Source organism: Pholcus phalangioides, unplaced genomic scaffold, assembly GCF_987345545.1.
Source record: "Pholcus phalangioides strain wild (caught in Gottingen) unplaced genomic scaffold, Ppha-v1.0 ptg000022l_1, whole genome shotgun sequence".
Classification (NCBI taxonomy): Eukaryota; Metazoa; Arthropoda; class Arachnida; order Araneae; family Pholcidae; genus Pholcus; species Pholcus phalangioides.
The window spans coordinates 36,264,461-36,289,438 of NW_028301615.1; the positions used below are offsets into that span (position 1 = coordinate 36,264,461).

The window sequence follows — 24,978 nt, forward strand, 5'->3', positions numbered from 1 at the left end:
TGTCAAATTCAACTCACTTTACACGATTTCGTCTAACACAACTACTTTTCGGAACCAATTAATAACTAGTAAATCCAATAACCAACCTTTAAGCAATGCTCGTACATAAAATTTTCACATATGTATACAATTTCGAATATTGTATATAAGCTCTTGAAATAATTATCGGGAGTAAAATTTCCAACAAGCGTCTTTCAATTACAATTTTCAATTAAGGCCTTTCAAACAATTCTGGAAAGTACTTTTCACTACAAGCTTTTCAAACAACACAGGAACATTCTTTCAATTGTTTTCTTTCAAGCAATGAAGGAACAATTTTTCAAATCATTCTCGGGGAATAAAATTTTCAGCAAAAGCCTCATTGCGCAACACACGGGTGCAGTATTGTCCAAAACTATAAGTTTTTCAAGAGTAATTTTACTCCTTTCCAAAATTTTGAGGGATATTTTTTCAGCAGTGAGAAATACCTATTTAAAAAAAAATTACCTAAAATTTGGAGTAGTAAAATTGAATTTTGATGCTTGAATCACGCGTATTGGCGAGCACTGCTCGGTTGCACAATTTTAAACAAAGTCTTTTCAAACAATGCTAAAAAAGCTCTCCTAACAATTCTCGTGGAAAAAAATTTCCAGCAAAGGCTTTTTAAACGATGCAAAAGCATACTTTCTAAGAGAGGATCTTCCCACAACGGGAACAAAATTTTTGGTCCCACGGCTGTCTGTTACCGAGAGGTTCTACCGTATGGTATTGTTCCGGATAATGTCTCTCACTAGCACTAGAGATGACAAAGAACACGAAGCAATTCACAACACAGATTTATTGCGCAGATCAGCTATTTACACGTATTTCCAAGCAGAGATTTTGACGACACACGCTAACCAGAGAGCGACTTCTCTCAATACAAGAAATCTGAACGAAACTGATCATAGTTCACCTGTGGCGGAGCTTCCCTATAGTCAGAGAAAAGTCGGGAAATTTCTGGAAGAATCTTTAGGTGCCATTACATCGTCAACTTACCGGCACTGTCCCCAACGTGCCAAGTTTATCGTTAATTTGGCGAGATTTACATAAGATAATGACATAAAAAATAGGATTATTTACATAATTTTCGTGAGAACACGAATCATCATAATGACTGAGCTTCGAGGTCGAAGTTACTACACCGAGTTTTTGAAGGTACACATATTTATAACGGGGAGCCACACGCGAAAAATCGACACGACACACTTGATAATACAGTTCCGCTATCTTATAGAAAGCCATAACATCTCTGAAGAAAATAAATAGAATTCACGAAGATGGACAATTTTTTTTTTCCATTTCCAGTGGACTCGGCGACGTACTGTTATAAAGTCTACGACGAGTCATGAAAGAGGAACCATCATTTTTCCAGAATAATAATGAAAAAGAAAGAAAAAAAAATTGCACACTCTTATCACGTAAACCAATCTTCACGGATTCACAGACTCAAAAGAACTGAAAGTCGTTATTATTATTATTTCCTCCCCCCCCCCACTCTTTTTTATGCTGCAAACTCGTAATTGCTTTTCCGCGAGTTCAGGAAAAGTTCTTCCACTGATTTTTTAGAATCCACGCACTTACTGAAAAATGTCTATTTTTGGGATTGTGTGTGTGTGTGAGGAGTCGAAAGAACGATAGTCCATATGTAGTATTTTGTTTCCCACGGTGCTCTTATCATCGACGATCTTCTTGTTATAAGAATTTAACATGGAATGAATTAAATTAATTTGTGTTCTTAATGCTTTGCATTTCAAAGAAAGCAAATATATATTCACTGAAATTGTGTCAACTTGCGAGATATTTTCAGGTTGTCCGGGCTAAAGGTATCCAAAAGTAACTGGTTATAGTGAGAGGCCCGAGCCACACATGATTAATCTCGAATCTCGAAGAGTTGTTCTCTTCGAGATTCGAGATTAATCATGTGTGGCTCGGGCCGTGTTAATTTGCGTGTGTTTGCGTATTAATAAATTTCAATGCGAGAACCTTAAGGCTACTACTAAACCATACATGCGCCTCGTCCACATTCCTCTGCGGAACTTCTAACGAATTGGTACATGTTAGAATGTGCATGTATGTGTTGTGAACCCAGGGGTGGGAAGTACTGCCATATCCGTAAACACCATACGGGTGTTACAATTTGAGAATTTTATAAAGGATAGTGTGTTGCGATTGTGTTTTAGCTTAATAAGAGAAGATGCATGTTGATAATATACGAGATGACAGGTACTCACCGAGATTGATAGGTGTTTGGCCACTCTTGTCAACGGCTTCGAGATTGGCACTTTTTTCAATTAACCTCTCGACTAGTTGCTCGAGGCCCTCGTGACAAGCACTGTGTAGCAGCGTGCGCTGATTGCTGTCCGTCTGGTTGACGCTCGCCCCGCTGGACAGCAGCGCGTCGAGCGGATCCTCCGGTGCCTTCGGGCTGCTGTCCTTCACTGGGTCACCGGAAGCCGTGAGTAACTTGGCACCAGCACTGACTAGTAGTTTCAAGGTTTGTTGGTCTTTGGGAACGTAGGTTTTGGATAGGCAGTCCTCTAGGGGCAACCGGCAGTGAATCAGCCACAGCGTCAGGTGATACTGTTGGAGAGGATGAGTCAGGGGCATCTTGCTGAGGTGGAGGGCGAAATCTAATATCTCGTCCGCCGTGAGATCGGAGGACACCATCGTGTACCTCATGGCTATCATTCCGTGTCCTTCTTTAGCACTGCACAGGTACTTCTGGGTGGAGTGCTTGACGTCGAGCAACCATTCCGCAAAGCTATGGTGGAAGAGGATCCTGGTGCCACCTTTGTCCTTTATCAGAACTTTCGACAGCAAGCCCAGTCTTTTCTGGAATTCGTCCCACGATAGGTTCTGGTTTCTAGTCCACACGCTCTGATAGAGCATTTCCTCGGTGACGGGTTTCCTAGCTGCGAGGATGACGTTCAGAATGCTCTGGACCTTATTGAACTGCTTCCTGACGAAGAGTCTCTGGCAAAACCAGAGGTAGAGTCCGTTCAGCGTACCGGGAATCTCGCGTATCTCGCGCAACATGATGAAGCTTTCAGCGACACCGTCCAATACTTTCTCTAGGTATAGGAAACAGCCGTTGCTTTTGATATGGAGTTGGTTGAGCATCTCGGCCGTTTCCCTGCTCAGGTGCTGCCTCAAAGCCTCTTCCCGGTCTAGCCTGCAGAGGATGTACTGCTGGACGTCCCGCACCACGTGCGATTTCCGCAGGTCGTCCAGGCTTATCTTCCTGAAACCCGTGAACATCCTGGTGACGCTCTTGCTCTGCTTCCTGGACGAGCATATCAACAGTAGCCACCTAGGAAACAGATGGTGGTAATTCGAGAGCAGTTCAGCTATACTCCTACAGTTGCCGCCTCCGCCGCTGCCCTTGTCGGCCACGGTGCCCAGTATCGACTGGTCGACCGAATCGACTAGTATGAAGCAAGGCTGGTTCGGCGGGTCGATCTCGAGCAGCGGGAACAGGACGCCCTTCTTGAACGCCTCGTCGGGATTCCGCTCGCACTCGGACATCTGTAGGGCGGCCTCGATTTCCGGGCTCTTGATGCGGTCGTTGTAGCCCGAGATGAGAGGAGACGCGGTCATCTGGCTGATGAGGTTGTTGATGAAGTTCGCCAGGGATAGGCTGTTGATGTCGTGGGCCTGGCAGAAGTGATAGGCTAGCAGCCTCTTGCTTAGGGTGTATTGTTTTCCACCTCCGGTCGGCCAAACTAGCTCGCAGCAGACCGAGGTCTTGCCAGACCCCGGCCCGCCGGTGATCAGCGTCCCGCACGTCTTCGACGTGGACCTGTTCTCGAGGCAGTGCGCGATTTTTGCGAAGGCCCATTCCCTGCAGTAGAACTTCTTGCCGTGGAGAAGGCTTTGAGTCATGGTGGCGTGTCAAAGAAACAAGATAACAAAAGGGGGGCGACTCTTGAGAGTAGAGCTGGAGGCCTTCAACGCTTTCTGCCTTTCATCTCCCCTCTCTTGGACAATGCCATCCTGTAAAACATGAAAGAAAATAGCTGTCAGTCTTTACATGATTATGCGGCATAAAATGTTAAGGCACAATTTTTTTACAATATTCATCAAATAATGCCATTAAAGCATTGAATGGCCTCTAATTCAAGGAGCCAGAGCACTTTGAGGAAGCGACTAAGCAGTTGCACTACTGCGCATGTTGCAATATTGGTCAGCTGAAGTCGGTTTTCTATGTTTTTTCTAGATTTAGGGAGCAAATACGCACCTTTTTAAAAAAAGTGCCTTCACAGACATCCCTTCTCAACACGATATTCACAAAATCCGAAAAATTAAATCATCTGCCCTTTTCACTTCCAATGTGTAAGGCAGATGGCAGCACTTCTCGAACGCATAACTCTATCGGCATAAAACATTAGCGGCCACACGCACGAAACCTTTCAGCATGCATCATTCCGCTAGGAATTCCAAAGAGGAATGTTCATGAGGTACATTTAAGATGCTTACATAAGCCTAAAAATCCAGGCATTTGCGTATGCCACAATACACAGCGCTTCAAGAACACGAAACACGTGTGACTGACATCATCAAGACATGTCATAAATCATGTTCGTGCCGATATATCGACTTTCACTATTTGACCGTGAGAGGGTTAATATATACAGGGTGGGCAAGAAGTCGGTAAAATCTTTAAAAATTCTTACCGGAAAAATAATAAAAAACGATTTGCAGGGTTAGCGTCACTAGGTGACAGGGATTTTTTAAAGACAGGAAAAAAAACAACCAAAAAAATAGCCGATAGGTGGAGCTGACGTACACGAGTCAAAGAAAAGATACGCAAATAACGACCAGAATGCGTCCAAATCGTTTATTACAGCAATATGTGTTCCATATGACCACCATTGCAGGCGAGTCACAAATCCAGCAACGGCAGAGTGAAGCAGGTCCGGATGTATACATGACACCTCTCGGCGGATCGCATCTTTCAGTTCCGACAGATTGGATGGACCGGATCAATACACTTTTCTTTGGCTTTTGCACATCAGCGCCGCCTATCGGCTGTTTTTGAGGTTTTTCTCCTGTCTTTTCCTGTGACCTAGTGATTCTAACCCTGCAAACCGCTTTTTATTTCGGTTATTTTTCCGGTTTTTATGCATTTTTAAAGTTTTTACGGACTTTTTGCCCACCCTGTACATTAGGGTAGTGCATTATACACACGAAACCTTCATTCATATTTCTTTTATCCGTTTACAGCCAAAGTCTAGCAATACAGAGGGAATTTACTACCATTTCACTTTTGACAAGGTATCGGAATATCAATTGTCGTCGCACCTAACAGTGTATTATTATACGTGTTTAGATGCGCCTTAACTAAGCACGACTTCGGTCTATCGCCGCTGGGCAATTCATTACCGTTTTACTCCTTTCAGGGGTTAAGTGAGTTGAGTTGGAACTATGTGGTGGTAACTATCAGTCTGCGTGCGTATTTAATAGCACGTGTGAAGTTAGTGCTGCCATCTGTATTTCAAATTCTGAGTATATTAATTTTTTTTTAAATATTTGTACCCTTGTACAGTCCGTTGCTGTCTGTGGCGAGGATTTTTAACGAAGAGATTGGCTCGCATTTGCGCATCGGATTAGGGAAAAACCTTAGAAAACCAATTTCAGAGTAGTAACGTTTTCCAAAGGAAACCATCACTGTATCACCGGTGCGATTTGAACCCGGACACTGGCGGTGCGAGTCCATAATGATGCCTGCACGACCACACAGCGGCGTGTTCAGGTGCTGCCATCACCTACGTTGCGGCAGGCCTTGATAAATAGGGAAAAAAATTCGTTATTAGCCAAATTTTTCAGAAGCCGCGCGCATAATATTTTCGGGGGGGGGGGGGGACAGCTCAAAAAGTCCAGTTCCCCCTCCCGATCGACTTTTCAGGAACATGGCTACTTCTTCCGAACTGATCGACACATGATGACATAAATCTTCGTATTACTGTCTTCCCTCAGGTTCTAATTTAGTGACCCCTTCCCCCTTACAGAGGAAAGTTTTTGCCCCAATACTTCGCGATTTGTTACGCATTGGGTTGGGGAACAACAAATATATATTTGAAGCTCTCAAAAAAAATCAATCATGGCCACATATAAGTATAAACAACCAAATCCAATACACGGCATCCCTAAAATCTTTCCAAACGCACCGGGGACACTGATTTTTCACCGCATTACATCAACTGGAATGAAAACTTAAACCTACCTTAAACACGAGACAGGGTCAACACATGTGTAATTCAAACATCTCCCTACAACTCAAACATCCCTACCTAATGTAGAAGCAATAGATAGAGGGTATCATTCAGTTGAGACCCGTAGATTTATTTGTTCTGGGGGTTCCTTAACTCGATACGACTTCCATTCCACAATAGGGCTCTTTTCATTACTCTTCACACAAAAGTGCCCCCGCCCTCCCCCCCAAATGCAGTAAATCATCTTCTCCAAAGTTAGGTGGAGTCGCAATCTCCAATAAAGTGGTAATGAACGCCTCGGAAAGTGTGTTTTGGAATTCGAGAGTTCGATGTACAAACAACGAATCAGGTCATTATACAGGAAATCATTGGGAGGGAGCGAGAGAAAGCCAAGTGAACCTTATATACTCTACTCGAGAGGGTAACGAATTTGATTAAATTTAGAATAGCACACACACACACACACATACAAGGCTCTCGTTCGGTTCGATAAGGTAATGGCCCAAAATGGCCCGTAAGTGGCAATTCTCCGTTACGTACCGCCGCCGTCGTTGTCGATGGAAGCGGATACCGGTTTCCGAAATCGAATAAGGAGCGGCGAAATAGAGACGATCTCGCATCGTTCTTGAAACACAAAATGCTCTCCATTGTTTTTACTCACAGAAAGTTGTTTCCACTTCCAATTTAACCCCAATGCAATAGGACGGATCCCAATCACGAGGTCGGGAGAAACATTATGATAAATTACGGTCGAACTTGGTTAATTCGAAGTCCCAAGTCACTGGGTTCCGAAACAACAAAATCCACAAAAGTTCCGAATTATCTAATTATATAATCTATCCTGGATCTGTAAAATGCCTACCAAGTTTCTAACATAATCATCAACATACGACAATAATTATCTATTATTAAAATTTTACCATCGGTTACGAAATTGTTTCCCAAATTTTAATAATTCGTGATTATGATAATTGATCTTAGTTTGTTACACTATTCCACTGGTCTGGAATCAGCATCAGTGCTAAATCTTTCTAGACCATGTTCAAAGCCTGATTCACGGAAACAGTTCATGATCATCAGTTACGAAACTCCCCAAATTTTGCTTATCATTCTTATGCTATCAAGGGGAGATATTATACTTTCTTATTTTAACGTATTACAAAAAATCTGAACTTTCCGATACTTTTCACACTTTTAATGAGGACGAAAAGATTCATATTTTGAATGTTACACCTCTTGATCTAGAATCTCTAGATCAGCGGTTCTCAACCGGAGCTTCGAGGAGCCCTTGGGGCTCCTTGTGCACTCTCCAGGGGCTCCGCGGCCGTTTCAGGAAAATATTTAAAAAAACAGTAAAATTTAAAAAAATAATCATAAATATTTTGAAATAGTAAAAATATAAATCAGTGACTTTGATGAATAATTAAAAAGTTGGCCTAAGGGGGGCCTCCGCCATAGAATTTTTTAACTTAAAAGGGCTCCACGAGTCAAAAAGGTTGAGAACCGCTGCTCTAGATCATAGTTTCCCAACCTTTTTTTGTCCCATCGCCTGCTTCAGAAATGTTTTTCGCCCTTCGCACCCCCCCCCAACGCAATCTAACCCATAGGATCCCATGTTATACCCGTAGCTTCTACCGCCCCTCTGGAATATTCTATCGCCCACGTTGGGAATCACTGATCTAGACCAAGGTATTACTTTTAGGACGGTATTCACCGGCATGGTTTATTTAAACCAGCGGTTCTCAACCTTTTCTGACTCGCGTAGCCCTTTTCAGTGTATAATTTCTATGGCGGAGCCCTGTTTAACTCGAGGAGTCATTTTTAGTACATTATTTATACGGAAGTACCCTTTAGGCTTCTTTTTCTTTTAATTTTTTGTTTGTTTATCAAATTATTGATTTATTTTATTATCCTCGAGTGGCTGCGGAACACCGGTTGAGAACCGATGGTTTAATCTATAGCCACAATTTTATGATGAGAGATCGACACGGATATTGGTTAAATTCAGGTTTTTAACCAATCTATGTTGTTCTCTTATCCAAAAATTGTGACTACAGTTTAAACCATGTCGGTGAATACAGCCCCTAGATCTTTGAGTCTACACCTTTTTCGCAATTGGTAGGGCCGATTTTGAAAATTTTCGAGGATAACGTGACCATGCGTTCTGCATTTTGTCTTGTATGTTCCGGGAAATTCCAGTTTTTATCTCCATCCCGTCTTTAGTCCAAAAAAAAAAATGCCCCAGTTTTTCTCGTCCTTAAGTCGAAGTTTTCTTGAATTTCTTATTTAGTCAGAAACGTTGATAAAGGTAATTTTCAACGGACTTGAAAAAAAAATTGTTTTCAAATTTTTGTCGATACAAAGCCAGGGGAAACCAGTCCAGCAGGAATGATTAATCTTGGAATTTCCTTCAATCTTTTCTATTTCCGAAACGTTCATAGAACTTCACCCAGCGATTCGCGGCCGAGGCATGAATGAATGAACGCCAGAACTTTGCCACTGGACTTATCCCGTTGCCGAGATCTCTCCCAGCCCAGCTTCGTGGTAGAGTCCGGAACACTTTATTTTGTGAAATAAAACTTATTAACAAAAAATAAATTTTTTGTTAATAAAACCATACAAGATTTTTAGAGAAAATTTTCCCGGACAACTGCGCTGTCGCTATTAAATTTTGTGGTTATTACAAACGAGATGGGGTACGGAGTTGGGGAAAAGTTCCGGGGTTTCGTTAAGACGGGGGTGAATGCACACATATTAGGATGGAGGTATATTTTAAAATCAATTGGGGGTCATTCAAGTGTTACGTCAGCATCTGGGTGGGGGAAGGTTTTGGATTTGCTGACTTTTGATGACAAGTGGGGGAGGGGGGTTTGAAGGTTGCTTACGTCATCAACTACCCCTTTTTGAAGATATGAAATATTCTAAGCTGCTGAACGGGGGGGGGGAGGAGTCAGTGTTTTGCTGACAAGGGGAGGGGGGAAGGGGGTCAAAAATGGCTAAAAATCTGCTTACGTAATACTTGAATGGCCCCTTGGAGAAAGGGGGGCCCATGCCATCTCATCTGTTATCTTACACTTGTCATATTATATGAACAGAATACAAAAAAAAAACAACCAAACGAAAATGGGAATCTTATTGTGAAATACAAAATATCCACTTGGGAGAGCGAGTCATTCTCGCTTAACACCGTATTGGTGAGCAAATGGGTTTGATAACTTGCGACTAGAAGCCAGCATCTGTTTTATTGGGTTCACTCGCTCCGGCGGATTTAATGAAAATGTACAAAATAGAAGTATTGTGTGGGGGAATATATACAATTAGGAATCACACCCGTGCAATCTCGCTTAGCACCTTACTCGGTGAGCAACATGAATACGACAATATGAGTACGCACGTGTGTTATGGACGTGAAATGCATGAAGAACTTGAATAGAGGAAAGAGAAATACACATTTACATATATATAACTGCCAGGTCGAGCCGTCTCGCTCTAAACCTATTTTGGTGAGCAATGTGGGATTAGTTTTAATGGGGGATTGTGTGTGGAGAGAGAGAGAGCCTTAGCTAAGCATCAGCTTCGGTCTTGTTGTTTTGGTTGACTCGTTCTGGCTGGTTATATTTATTAAAGAAAAAAAATGAATATATATATAATATAAACTACGTGTAATGGTTATTATGAAACCATTCGTGTCCTCCCGCTAGAAGAGCTCAATGGAGGACACTTGTGGTTGTCACATTTACATCATTGTTACGGGAATGTCATAAAAATTCTTTTATCGGGCCCCGTTAGTACATGCTATATCTTGTACATGTAATGGTTATGTATTAGTAGTGGCAGTCGTGGGGATATGAAGAACTTTGTTTTCCGTTGCTGTGTATATATTTGACGAGGCTTGTAATCCCTTGCTGCAGCGTTTTGGTTTTTGACTATTTTAGTGAACCATTGTTTTCTATTGTTTTCGGAATATTTGTACGTGTGTAGATGCTTTGTAAATTTGCACTCTGTGGCATAGTGAGCTGGAGTACCCACCATACCGCAGGCTGAGGCAAAACAACTTCAACAATAGTGCTTTATCCACCAATGTCGACACCACAGTGAGAAACATATGTAAGCGACAGTATCAGGAAAATTCAGAAATGAGCTTTTCAGTCGCAACCCTACATTTCATAGGACTGTGATTTCCATACGTCCAGTGATTCGTTTTCGTGCAACTCCCTCTATCGACAAATATTTGAAATAATAATTTTCCGAGGAAAAAGAAACTGTGTGAGAATAACTTTTTCGCAAAAAAACCACATGATTTTTTCCATTCTTATGAATTTTCAAACTACAGTCACACCGCTTAATGTGATCACATCGGGACACCGAATGATAGCTATACTCGAGAAAGTCCCATTTGCAAGTATGGTGACCATACATGCCGTTTGGTCAAATGGGACGTGTGGTAAACTGATATTGTTGAAACGTGACAACTCTGTTTTTCTTTCTTTGAAAAATCCTCTCAAAAAAAAAAGAAATTCGAATCTGGTCAACTGAAAGAAACTGATCAAGAACTGAAGGGAAGCTGTTATTTTTTTTCGCCATAGCCTTCGCTATAGAAAGGCCATTTCTCAAAAGCAGCTCTGCACGTATATGGATCACAGCAAATACTCCATGGACCGATTAAGACATCCAGCACGGAAATGTTTGTCAACAAGCGACGGACGGAGAACAACTTCTAGCCTCCTACATAGTCTTGCAGCCTGATAACGATAACTTACAGGGAAAACATCAGTCTGGACAAACCTAAGCTTCAGAATACGCAAAGAAATATTTCGAAGGGGGGGGGGGGACGTTCTCGTCTCGATAACAAAAAAAAAAAACCCGAATTTTCTTCCCACGTTATGATATTTATCCGTTCCGTTATTGGGGGAAAAGTGATAACAATACCCGAACGCTAACACTATATTGACTTTAACACGCGCGACGCCGACTGAATTTACGGAACACCACGTACATTAACAGTTCGAATTTCACAGGCGAAAAATTTCCACCGGAGACTGTGTTTCTCCTCCTTGACCCGTGGTTTGGCGCACTTCCTAAAACGGCACCCGGTGCCCTAGAAATCGATCCTCCAACGTAATACTTATCTCTAGGAAATCTCTTAAAAGAAGAAAACTTTGAATATAAGAAGTATAAAAGTCTTGAGAGAGTCCGTTCACATCTCTCTCGTAAAATGGAAGGAAAAAGAAGTCCAAACAAACGTACTCCTTTTAAGATGGGAAAACTTCTCTTTTCAAAGATTCCATCTCTTGGAAAACAGCCAAAAAAGGATTCTTCCCAAGTTTTTAGTGTGTGTGTCTCATCCCAGTTCAGAGAGAGAGAGAAACCCACTCCCGAAATTATACTACATGTACTGATCTAGATAATAATAATAATAATATCGTGAACGTGTGTAAGATTTGCCAGAGAGGGAGCGAAACCCTCTTGAACCGAAATTCACTTTTCTATTTTTTTTTTCGGGGGAAGCTTTGAATGAAATACGATAATTTTGAAAAATCCAAAGTTTTTTACTATTTTATTCCGCGAGGGGAGGGGGGGGGCATTCAAGTATTACGTCAGCAGCGATGGGGGGAAGGGGTTTCGGGTATGATGGCTTTAGATAGGGGGGTTTGAATGATGCTTATACGTCATCAACCAGCCTTTATAAAAAAAATGTGAAATATTCTTAATGGCATCTTTACTGAGTGTGCTTTTACTAGTTTGTGGGCACCTGAAATTAAATTTGCCCTATTGATAAGTCCCCTGTGGAGACACTTCAGTGACCTCTAAATGTTCCGTGGATCCTTCAAGTGATCTGGAAATGTGTTGGAAGCCGTTCATTTGTTCTAGAAATGCGTCTGAAGCCGTTCACTTGTTCTAGAAATGCGTCTGAAGCCATTCATTTGTTCTAGAAATGCGTCTGAAGCCGTTCATTTGTTTTAGAAATGTGTCGCGGGCAGCTTAGGTGCTCTGGAACTGCGCCGCGCGTCACTCCAGTGATCTGCGAACGTGCAACTTCAGTGATCTGAAAATGTGCCAAGGGCAGCTTAAATGCTCTGGAATTGTGAAAACTTAAGCTATCTCTAAATGCGCCGCTCAGTTTCCTATTCACAAAATTAGGTTTGGAGTGACGGGATCATATCAGATAACCCCGAGGACCACACTTGGCGAGCGGGAAATGCGTTTAGCATGTATAGGGTGTCTTCAAACTTTCTCGAGCCGTGAGCGCTGCATAACATGGCCGTCATCAAACGAAGAGCATCACTGACGGCAACTTTGACATAGGTATGCATGAAATCTACAAAATTGTAATCTTCGGATGCAATTTTTACAGGGTGTTTAATCGAAGTGTTGGTCAAGTGCTCGAGAGCACGAAATCGGACACGAGCGCTGAGTACTCTCGGTGCTCCTCGAAGCACCATGGGTGCTCGCGAGCAATAAGTTCAAGACTGCTGGCTTAGAGTGTGGGTCACAATGAATTTCCTAAAGAGAAATTTTGAGTTCAAATAGCATTAAAATTATCAGAAATTGATTATAATAACACAAAATACTTGTATCAAAAAAATGAATTTTTGATCATCTGGGGAAGGTAGGGCCCCCCCCCCCACTTCAAAATAAGGTTTGAGGAGGTGGCTGGCCACATTAGATAACCCCGAAGGCCATGGGTTGTGCATATATTGGCTTTAAGAGTGGGCCGAAATGAACTCGAAGGGGGGGGGGGGGATGGCTGAAAAACAAGATGACCATTCCTTATGGGCATCTTTTTCTTGTGATTTATAATTGTGATATTATTTACCTAAATCGCCATTTCTGGATCACGAATTTTATACTTGTTTACTGGCGATGTGCATAATGGCACCTGCCCAAGTATACATATCTTTTTCAAGCTCAATAAATGGTTAGGTTCCAAGACGGCACCCAAGTCATCAAGAACAATGTGCTTATATCACCGAGTGTGACAGTACCTGGGTGTGTCTTTCGGTTCCTATCACTATCGTTTTTTCAGCATCTTATTCCCGGGGTCAGAAATGGCTAAAAATCCGCTACATAATACTTGAATGCCCCCCCCCCTCCTAATAATTTTACTAATGAATATCTACGGTTGCAGACAGCTCAAAACAGGCTAACTTTAACTATGCACACCCTGTATACTATGAATTACAGAGGAGTAAAAACAAAACTTGGGAAGGAGACGTCAAAAACAGTACCACAGAAGTACAGAAAAAAAAAAGGAAGAGCATGAAATTTTCCAAAAAAAAAAAAAAAAATGGAGGGAGCCACCGCTATCTCACAGTTCGCGCTCTCTCGGTAGGCACCCATTGATTATAGAGTACCGCAGTATAATACGAGAGAGAGAAAGAGGGAGATTTCAGGGAGTACCACAGCTGCTACTGTTGCACTTGAGCAACCACCACACACACACACAGACATATACATTAGGAAACAACCTTCCCCCCCCCCCAGTTCAAGCATACGTGAAAATGAATACAAAAAAAAAAAACCCAACAAAATGGTCTGACTATAGCACGGCCCTCAGAAGGCCTGACTGAGATACTACCTGGATTGTGACGTCACGTCTGGTGACTCACCGAATAATAACAACTGTGTGTGTGTATAAAATCGAAGCGGATGAAGGAGACTCTCGCCATTGTTCGTCGTACCGTTGTGTTCGGGGTGATAAAAATTCGTTGAATGACGTTTTTACCCTACTTTCATTTTTTTTTATATTATTATTTTTATTCCATTCCTGCCCCTGGTATAAAAGCCCTCGGGGAATATTCTCTAGGAGCAACCACCACCGCCATTAGCCAGGGAAGAGAGCTTCCTTTAGAGCCCGAGCATTTTCCGAGGCTCTTAAAAACGCATTTCACATAAGTACGCGGTACGCATTTTTTTTTTCTCCATCTGTACTTCAAAAAACTAAAAACTAGGAAGACACTGAAGAAAGGTTTGTACAAGAGGGTATACAACACCTGCACACCGGAAAAATATTCGTGTTGCGTGGTATTGCGGTGGTTCCCAACCTGTGGTACGCGATGGGATATTCATTCGGTGGGTGGCCATCGAAAAATCATCGCCTGTGACAGAAAAGAACGAGTGAAGGAATTAAATTAATGACGCTACGTAAAGACGATTTTTGTCCTCCGTTAGGGAACCCGGGTTCAAGCCCCCGACGTCGCCAGTAGTGGTCGGGTGAAGTTGGTTCTCTGTAGTTCACAACTTCGAGGTGCCAATGAGTGATGATCTCCCCGTTTAAATACCCCGCCAGAGAGAAACACGCCTGCCTGCAACGGTACAATCATTGCACTTTATTCATAATTAGAAAAATTGATGGCAGATGGCGGCACTACATTAACAAGAATTGCACAGGAACAAACTTCATATAGGTTCACAACACATACACGCACATTCCAACATGTACCGATTCATTAGAAGTTCCACAGAGGAATGTGTATGAGGTGCATGTACGGTTCGGTGAAGTAGTAGTAGTTGTAGATCACATTTACCTACGGTTTACGACCAAAAAAAAAGAACGAACACACAAATTTTTCGCTTTAAACTTTGCTTTTGTGGTGGGCGATCCATATTTGCGAATTGGTCATTTACCATTGGCTGATTGAGTGACTGGAATATTGGAAACGTCAACGAACAAAAACCTAACCAAGACCAAAAATCGTGTTACATAGGGTTATGACTCAATAAATATGCAGTCGAATCCCGTTTTAACGAATACCGTTATAGCAAAAATTTCGTTTTAACGAACACTTTTCTAATTCCTCAGATAAGTTTACATAGGAACAATGCGAAAACTCTGGAATTCCTTTATAACGAAATTTTGTTATAACGAAGTGATTTCTCCGGTCTCTTGGAGTTCGTTATAAAGGGATTCGACTGTACAAGGTGTGGATTGCTAAAGTTTGGAAGCTGATGGATGAAGTTTTCTGAGCTGTCTACAGCATTAATTGCCTGCCGAGTTGTGTACCACTTGGTAGGTGTGCCTTTTGAACCATGCTCCTACAAATGCGTATGGTAGGTGCGCATACTCATAGAAATACATGGTGTGCATACCCCTCGAAATGCATGCGTAGTACTCCCAGAATACGTGATCAGTGCCGTTAACGCAGGGGCCCACCCGGGGGCATCAGGAGAATAGGGGCCCTCACAAAAATTATCAGAAAAACCACTTGGCCCGGGAGACCCATGATGCCCTTAAGACGGCCCTGTACGTGGTAGGCGTGCACCCCGGAGTAGAATGTTTTGCATTGTACTGCAACGAGCCCTCGGCTGACTGGGAATGTTCTGCGGTAAACATCTGTCGCAGCTCTCGGCATATTATGCTTTGGCGGACGGGGGGGGGGGCATACTCTTAGAAATGAGTATGGGTATGCGTGGGTATGCCTTCTCCCACAGGTATGCGCACGGGAGAATGCGATGCGTGTCTCTAGAAATGCACTAGAGGCGTCCACAATCTTTGAAACGTATGGGAGACGTACTCATAGCTTAGGCGTTTGGTCATAGGTTTACTTCACTCGCAATTTGAAATATCGATGCCAGACACCAATTTATACGCACGCAGGCCGTTAGGTAAGGATACGAACACACTTCCGGCTCAACTAACTTTTTCCTAAAAGGGAGGTAAAATGGTTTCAAATTGGCATGAGATGTCCGTGGCTTCCATTTTATTATCACAAGAAGTCCCCTGAACGCAGACTGGAGTTGTGCTGGGAATAGAAAGCCCATGTGCATTCCTATTCCCGCCGGTTTATGATGATCCCTCATAAAATATAATAGGATGGTGATTACTAGGGATACGTAAATTTCGTATTTACGAAATAACCGCGATAAATGCGAAATTCCCGAAATAAATGCGAAATTTGCCAATTTTGACGAATAAATGGTAAAATTTGATTTTTTTACTACTTTTTAGCGAAATCTAGGTAATTTACACTGTCTCAAGTGGGGAAGTCGTAATTTTAGTCAGTGCTTGTGAGCGTGCTTGAAAGGAAAACCACAAGCGTCAATTCTTTCCTCTCTGACATTGTGCTAGATGAGAATACAGTCGAGTTCGGTTATAACAGCCCCTTTGTGGTTCGAGAAGTGCTTATAATAATCAACGTGTACGCTATAAGGCGCTGGAATTAGTTTACGTAGCAATAGCATATAGACCCTTTTGAGATTGTCGTGGGCAAAATAAGCTTATATATGCGACACATAACTGAAATACGTAATATTATAATAAATAATATAGCATAAATATAGTTTTTGATTGATATCTGAAAAGTTATGAAAATAATTTTTTTTTTTTTTTTTTTTTTTTTTTTATTCAAGCATCAAAAGTGTACATATACAATTGATAGAGTATACCCAAGGAGCCAGGAATGGCTCATACTGGATATTTAATACATAGACAAATCGTCTAACAAAGTGAAAATAATACACAATAGAATTATAGGAACGGAAAAAAAAGGGGGGGGGGGATTAACAAGATATATAATTAAACAGTGACAACCATGGTGGTGGTGTTTTGAGTAATTAACATGGAGGAAAAATTTACAAGGAAATAAAAAGAAAAGTGCTGAGGACGTGTAAGCTCAAGGTGAAGAGAAAAAAAAATATATATATACACACAAATAAATTCAAAGGTAAAAAAAAAGACAAATTAAATATATATACACCATAATTAAAAAAAAAAAAAAATTTAAAAGTGTTTTTCTATGTTAGTCTCAGATAAGAGATAGGATTTAATTAATTTTTTGTAGGTAGGCAGAGACACATTCGTATCGAAATTTAAAGGAAGTGAATTATAGAACTTTGGAATAATATATGTAAAGTGTTTTCTAGCTATTGTTTTGTGTATTAGTGGTAGAGTGTAAGTACTATTTATTCTTGAGGACGAGCGAGTGGTATTAAAGTTAAAGGAAAACTGATTTTTGCGAATGAGCAATTAGATTTATTTTATTAGAATTTATTAGAAAACGCAAGATATACAACAACATGCAGACATTTTTGGAAACGTTAATGATTTTTTTTTTTGAGTTGATGCAAACGGTTTTTCCCTTTGAAGTTGACAGTATTGTACAATTTAAATATTCACAAAAAATAACCCATCTGATGCCTACGAATTTTCTATCACCGATCAATAACACACTCGAATTAGCAGAGCTTTTCAACAATTGCCGAGTTGATTTACAACAATTTTCTGTAATCACCGCCACCAATGAAAAGATCACAAACTAATAAAAACCGAGTAAAAATTTAATAGTTCGAAAAGCATAGACGATACAGTTTTGCGCAGAAAGACAAGATTTTATTAAATGACGAAAATGTTATATATATATAGCCAAAATAGTTGCATTTGTTCTCAACAGGTAGCGCTGAAGTTTCATATTCCGTGCCATCTGTTGATGAGAAATATAGTTATTCCGGCAATGAAAAAATTATTGAAAAAATTTAGAGGTTTTTAGTGGGAAAAACGTCAAGATATCACCACCCGCTTACACAATAAATGTTGTACAAAAAAGTCTGTTTTTTTTGCAGTATATGTGGATTATTTTCTTGGTTAAGACCATTCTTTTGGTTTGCTATATCCCACAGAGCAATAGCATTTGTTTTTTATAAGTACTTTAACACTTTCCGAGTTGCTGACTTTTGATGGTAAGAGGGGGGGAGGGGGGTTGGATAATGCTTACGTCATCAACCACCCTTTATGAAAATATGAGTTGGATTCAGAGGGGCAGAGCTGATGACGAAATTTTGCTGAAAAGGGGGAGGGAGGGGGTCAGCGTTTTGCTGACAGGGGGGGGGGGTCAAAAGTGGCTAAAAATTTGCTTACGTAATACTTGAATGGCCCCTTTCTAGTAATACGGCCGATTTTTTGAATGCGAAATTTTTCATTTCAGCTATGTTTTATGTATTCGATAGGTTACTTTTTGGGAACGAATGTGAAATTTTTAATTTGGAATTCATTACTGCGAATAAATGCAAAATTTCTGATTTTCATTTTTTTTTTTTTTTTGCGAATAAATGCGAAATTTCGAATTTTTTTTTTGCGAAATTTACGTATCTCTAGTGATTACGAAATATTTCCTCAAACTTCCCCTGAGCGTGATACTGAACATCAATATTTAAAGAGGACTGAAGTTTTTCTACTCCATTGCAGTGCATTTTTTCCGAACGGTATCACATCATAGAGAGAGAGATTTCTGATATGAATATGGTATTAGGAACAATGTCAAGGATGCGCCCGGAACCTTTTTTAGTGCTTTTTTTTTCTGGCGCTATCAACTTTTTTCCTAGACATCAAGCCACACCTAAGACATAATAGAAGAGAGTTTGTCGTTGAAGACTATGATGTATGTTAAGACCTGATGCTATACATGGCAACGTCGGTCGGTTGGAGAGCTGCTATTCCCCATAAATCATCCCTGATGTGGCCGAACCCTCTTTCCCGGTGTCCACTCTCTCTACTTTCACGACAGTACGGGGTTGGAATTATTTTTAATGTGGAAGCGACGTTTTTTCGCTTTCGAGAGATTCGGCCGTGCCTAGATCCTCCAATTTGACACCACCGAGTCTTTGTGCCATTAAATTTGTGACAGCCTCCGGATTCGAACATAGAAAGATGGACTTTTTTTATAACGTTATACTCACTCGGTTTCCATTATGAAATGCCCCCCCCCCCCGACCATTCATACTCAAAGTAGCCTCTGGAAAGGCGTAGGAGGCTCGTGTATATCCATAGAAATTTCGATTTACACACCCATAGAAATGCGCAGTAGGCTTAGGTATCCTCCTCATCTTCCTAACCAGATAGATGATCATCGGACCGTCGCTGTTGTCTTGAGGAAGAAGTATAAGCTGGCGGACAAACACCTGGACCATGCTGGTAATGTGCGGTGCGTGCATGTCTTATGAACCTTTTTTTTTAAGGCCAGTCGAGGCCCAGGCTCTGTCCCTAGTGGAATGTAAGCCATTTACCCCGAGGGGTTGGACCACGCTGGAGAGAGCGTGTCCGGCCCTCGAACCCTATGATTGGAGCTCCAGGCCTTGAGGCCTGGTCTCCCTACCTCCACCGCACAGAAAGGATGGATCAGTACCGGGGCTTTAAAATGCTCAGCAAATCTGTCAGTGATTGCAACTCTGGGTTACCACGGTGTCTCCTCAGTCATTATAAAGCAAAAATTTTCAACCTTTTTTGTTCCACGGACCTTTTGTGACGACAAAATGAGGACTATTGACCTCTTGTGCCAAGAAAATGAGAGCCACAGATCTTTCGTCCCAATTAATTTGAAATCATGGACTCCCGTTCCAATAAAATTGATGCCACGGACCTACGTTTCAATAAAATTAAGGACACGAAGAAACCCCTCCTCCGTACCAATCAAATTAAAGCCACAGACTACTTGAGCTAACAAAATGAAGATTACGGACCCCCCTCTCTTCCACTAACAAAATCGAGGCCATGGGACCCCCCCCCCCACCCCCGAGCAAACAAAATGTTGGCCACGGACTCTCTATGTGAATAAAACGTATGGCATAGACCAGTGTTTCTCAACCGCCGGGCCGCGGCCCGGTACTGGGCCGTGACATCATTCATACCGGGCCGCGACTGTTCTGCCGTTTCCTTTTCCCCCATTCATGTTCCTTTAATCATGTGCTTGACCGGGCCTTCCACTTACAAAAATAAATGAAATCGGGCCGCGGGCTTCCAAAGGTTGAGAACCACTGGCATAGACCTCCCTGATGTCAATAAAACGCAGGGCATAGACCCCTACCCTAACGTCAATGCAACACAGGCTATAGACCTCTGATGCCAATAAAATGAAGCCCACAGACCCCTCATGACCATAAAATTAAGGCCACGGACTCTTCATGCCAACAAAATGAAAGTCAAGGGGGCCCCTTATGGCGACAAAATGAAGGCCACCACGAACTCCTTACGCCAATAAAATGAAGGCAAATAATATATCTAGCTTACAAGTAAAGTCACGAAAATAAACTGATTTTTTTCTATTCATCCAAACTCACGGACCCCGTGAAGTCCCTCCGACGATCCCCAAGAAAGGAACACGCGAACCCCAGCATCAAAGACTTCAATTGTCATTTCCCTTTTCTAAGGGGTGAAAACAAATTTGCATGTTGGAATTTTTCGAGCACAAAACACGCGGGCGCCATTAATAGCTCAAAAGACACAAACAACGCACATGAGCGAGTTCTTTGGAAGCGTGTTAATGCATCGCTAACAAAATTATTTCGCTCTTCAGAACGGATTCCGCGGAAGTTAGCGAAATGTCTTAAAAACGTAAAAGAGTAGCAAAATACGTATATATATATGTCTCTAGGAGACATCTTCTCAAAGCCGCGCCAGCTTGTGATTCCCATCGAAGGAGAAGAAGAAGAGCCAATCCCCATTCCCCCCGAACTAGAACTGATCCAATTTGCTTAAATTACAAATTACATCGAGCGTATTTACGCCTGCAAAGTCTTATCCACACGTCCGCGTCCGACTCCTTCCGCCTCATCGGGCTCCATTTAACAAGCCTGATGGGGGCTTTCCCCCTCCCCTCATGTCCCGACAGCCCTGGCCATTCTAAGAAAACTACGCTTTCGAACGGAATAAGTAACTAGATTCGAACTTGAAATCTTTTCGCGAAAGTCTTTTACGTCTGTTATTGGGTTACATTTGAGACGCGAAGCGGATTCTTGAGCGAGTCGAACGAATATTTTGACACTTACGTTCGCGCAATTTATTTCGATGTACACTCAAATTACGTTACGAAGACTTCGGTTGTAATTCCATCAACTATGCGTGGTGGATGTGCGTACTCCTAAAAATGCGTTTTGCGTGTTCGCGCGCCTAGAAATGTGAGTGGTAAGAGTGCGTACTAATAGAAATACGTGTTAGTGTGCGTAAACCTTGAAATGATCTCATTTGGTCATTTTTGTCGCACCACCGTCATTTTCTGCTCATGAGGGCTAATTAGACGGGGGCCTGCCTACAATTATTGCCAATTCATTGGTGAATTTGATAAATATGAAAACCTGGTGTATGTGTGATCAGTATAGCCGGACCCCAAATATAATGATAACAAATTTTACGACCGCAGCCCGATATAATGCTACAATACATGAATAAATTATCATGTATAGCATATATACAGTCGATTCGGAATCAGTCCAAGTCCGATAAGGGCGGTATTCACCGACATGGTTTAAACTATAGTCACAATTTTTTGATAAGAGATCGACACGGATTGGTTAAATCCAGGTTTTTAACCAATCTCTGTTGATCTCTTATCCAAAAATTGTGACTACAGTTTAAACCATGTCGGTGAATACGGCCCTAACTCGAATATTAAGTCGAAGCCCCGGACTAATCTCAACGTATTTTAGTGCAAAAATTCACAGTTCTCTTCAAATAATCTTGTATATGTCACTGCCAAAGCCCGAAGTGCAGTCAATTCAAGACGAGGCCGGCACACTTCGCGAATTGGACAAGAGTTTTGGCCCAAGTCCTAAGGAATTACAGAAATGATTCAGACTTTGACCGGCCATTTCGTGAAGTGGCCGGAGATCCCTGGCCAAAAGCTCGATGTGTTGCCTACGTCCCGGTAAGAGCTAAATCCATTTTTTTAGTCGCCAACGTGTGATATAAAGGTATTATCTATACATAGCAGCTGTATTGGATTAGCTCCATGTGATAAGAGGGAGAGAGAAGTGAATATTATATTAACATATAATTTTTTTCTCCGAAATTTTGGAGAAAAAAAAATTATTAGCTCATCGTAACTGAGGTTTGATGGGTTGCCATAACTAATAATGGATATGATTAATATAATTATCAAGGCGGGAAAATACACCAACGTGACGATGATCCGGAATCATGCCTTTTGTTGTCGGACTTCGGCTCCTTCGCGAACTGGGCCGGCAAGTGTCCGAATTTCGGACATTGACCGGGCCAATATTCAACGAAATTGGCCAATTTCGGGCTTTGGCAGTAACATATACACTTCATTTATAATTTGTTTAATTTATACGAGCGTCAGGTATGTGTTCGTTTTGATAATGCACAGAAGGTGAGTCAAGTTTATTTCTGAATATTTCCGTGTTGAATAAATAATTAAATATGATCAAATTAGAACAACTTGTCGTTTTTGGAATTTCTTCGCGTCCAGTAGTTGGACATGTTTTACTGATACCCCATTCGTGAACAGCGCTGTTAAATATTTTAATACATTTTTCCAACTCTGAAATCAGAATTTCCGATTAATGTTCGTCTATGTTTATATAATCCTCAGCACCCGGCCCGTAACTAGCATTTTTGTGGGAGCCGGGGGCCAACATGATTTCGCTGCCCCGACCTCTGTAAAATTCAATAATTTTCCCACGTAAAATTTGCTACCTCCAAATTTTGCCGCCCAAACAATAGCCCCCCCCCCCCGTCTCCCTCCCTGTAATTCCGGCCCTGCTCAGCACTTGCGATCACGGAAAGCAGCTTGTATGCAATTTTGTGTCTTGCATATCATTTGCAAATCTAACCATTACACTGATTTCTCCCGTAAGTCGAAGTTTTTTTTTGTCAGCCGCTGCACATTTGACTTATAGAGATCTGCCTGTGGTACAATTCATCACGTTTTTATCAACGACGAGATTCTTATGTATTATGCACAATCACCGGTAAAAGTGGGAATTCATGGGAAAATTTATGAACTTCACCAAAATCAAATCAAATTTATTGTTATCGTATAAAAGTACAAAGAAAAAGATAAAAATTTACCAAGGAGTCAATCCAAAAAGTGACCCATTCTGGTAAATGCTAGTAAAAATTAGTACGGAAAAAACAGAATATTCGACTAAAAAATTCAAATAAATCGATCAATCGATCATTTTATTTCGCTTATGTGGTCGATATCGCATAAAAATCAGTTCAATTTAAAAGGTTTAGTAATTTGATCGTGTCATTGCAAAAAAAGGTACAGATTTCGGATTTGAAGCTCCGGAAAACTTTGCTATAGAAGATAGAAAATTCTCTCGGTTAAGTGTTGGGTTTAAAACAGGAATTTTTAAATATGCAGTAGGTTGTAAATTGAATAACGGGCATTCCATAAGCATATGGAATAAATGGTATAGAAAACAATATTCAACTAAAAAATTCAAATTAAAATAAAAAATTCATGGCAACGAAGAGAGGAGCGCATAACGGTTCTACATGCCGCATCTAAAAATATATATATTTTTGGATCATCATTTGATCATTTTTGTCGCACACGAGGGCTAATTAGACCGGGACCTACAATTTATTGCCGATTCCGAACGGAAAGCTTGTTTTTTATACTCATTGAGAGGTGCTGGTGCGCTAACCCCTCGATGGGGAACTCTGCGGTGGCAATTTTTTCTGCGGTCATGTCGCAGTTTTTATGTTGTACCCCTGTGTCAGGACCGTTTTCTGACAAGGACGAACCAGGTATCGAACTCGCGACACGTCCTTTGGTACTTTAGGCGAGTATCTTATCGATCTGGGCTACCACGCCCACATATTTTTTGGATGTTTGAATCAAAAGCAAAAAAAAGCTATAGATGCAGCATGTAATTTAAAGTGTTACGTTATTTAAGAATTACATGAGCAAAAGAAAAACATTAAAACAAATTTCCTATACCATCAAGTGAGAACATGTATTGCTTGACACATTTTTTAAAGGATGGTAAATTAGTATCGCCAGTGATTTCTGTAATGTATTGTCCAATTTTGAGATAAGATAGGTAAAACGTTTCTTCAAAAGTGTTTTATGAGGTAACGGAAGTGAATGCATACAGGGTGGGCAAAAAGTCAGTAGAAAGTTTAAAAGTTCATAAAAACCGGAAAAATAACCGAAATAAAAAACGGTTTGCACGGCTAGCATCGCTAGGTCACGGGAATTTTTTAAGACAGGAAAAAATAACTTAAAAACCAGCCGACAGGTGGCGCTGACGTACACAAGTCAAAGAAAAGATACGCAAATAACGAACTGAATGACTCCAAATCGTTTATTACAGCAGTATGTGTTTGTTCCACATGACCACCACCACAGGGCATAACACATTGCAGGCGAGTCACAAATCCAGCAACGGCAGAGTGCAGCAGGTCCTCATACACGGTTTACAACGGTGAACTAGGTAGATTAGGAGCGCCAGTTCTTATAACAGTCTCATTTGCATATTTCCACCGACGTCGCTCGTACCAGAGCCATCTATCGGCTGTTTTTTTCCTCCTGTCAAAAAAATTCCCGTGACCATTTTTTATTTCAGTTATTTTTCCGGTTTTTATTCATTTGTTTCTACGGACTTCTTACCCACCCTGTATTTATCTAGTTCTATTTAAAGGTAAAGAGAATTGACCTTTGAATAGGAGGAGAATGAATTTATAGGAACATAATTGGCGTAATGTAAAAGTATTCCAAGATGTTGATGAAGTTGTATTGACGCTTGGCGATTATGCATAATATCCGCATTCATGACGTTCACCGTAATAGATACATTACTGAATAATAATGGCTGTTCGCGTATATATCACTCGTCATCGATAATAAATTTCACTTATCGCATTCTCCTCGACGACATAAAAGTGAACATAACTCTCATGAATTTCCACACTCTCCGATATCAACTAACTGTTCATAAATAACTTTTTCCCCACTCCTCCCTCTCAGCACAGGTACTAATGAAATACCTCGTGGTAGCGACAACA

The 24,978-nt window shown here is 41.2% G+C and overlaps 1 protein-coding gene across 2 annotated transcripts in view; it reads right to left on the bottom strand.

Annotated features, from left to right (window-relative positions):
• The window catches only part of LOC149070274 (uncharacterized), a 195,935-nt gene that overhangs the window by 44,370 nt on the left and 126,587 nt on the right, over nucleotides 1-24,978 (bottom strand). For both annotated transcript variants that reach the window (XM_089250238.1, XM_089250239.1), the window contains exon 3: nucleotides 2,253-4,014. In XM_089250238.1, coding sequence (XP_089106364.1) covers nucleotides 2,253-3,903 — 1,651 coding nt within the window. In that variant the 5' untranslated portion in view covers nucleotides 3,904-4,014. The remainder of the gene's footprint in view (nucleotides 1-2,252; nucleotides 4,015-24,978) is intronic.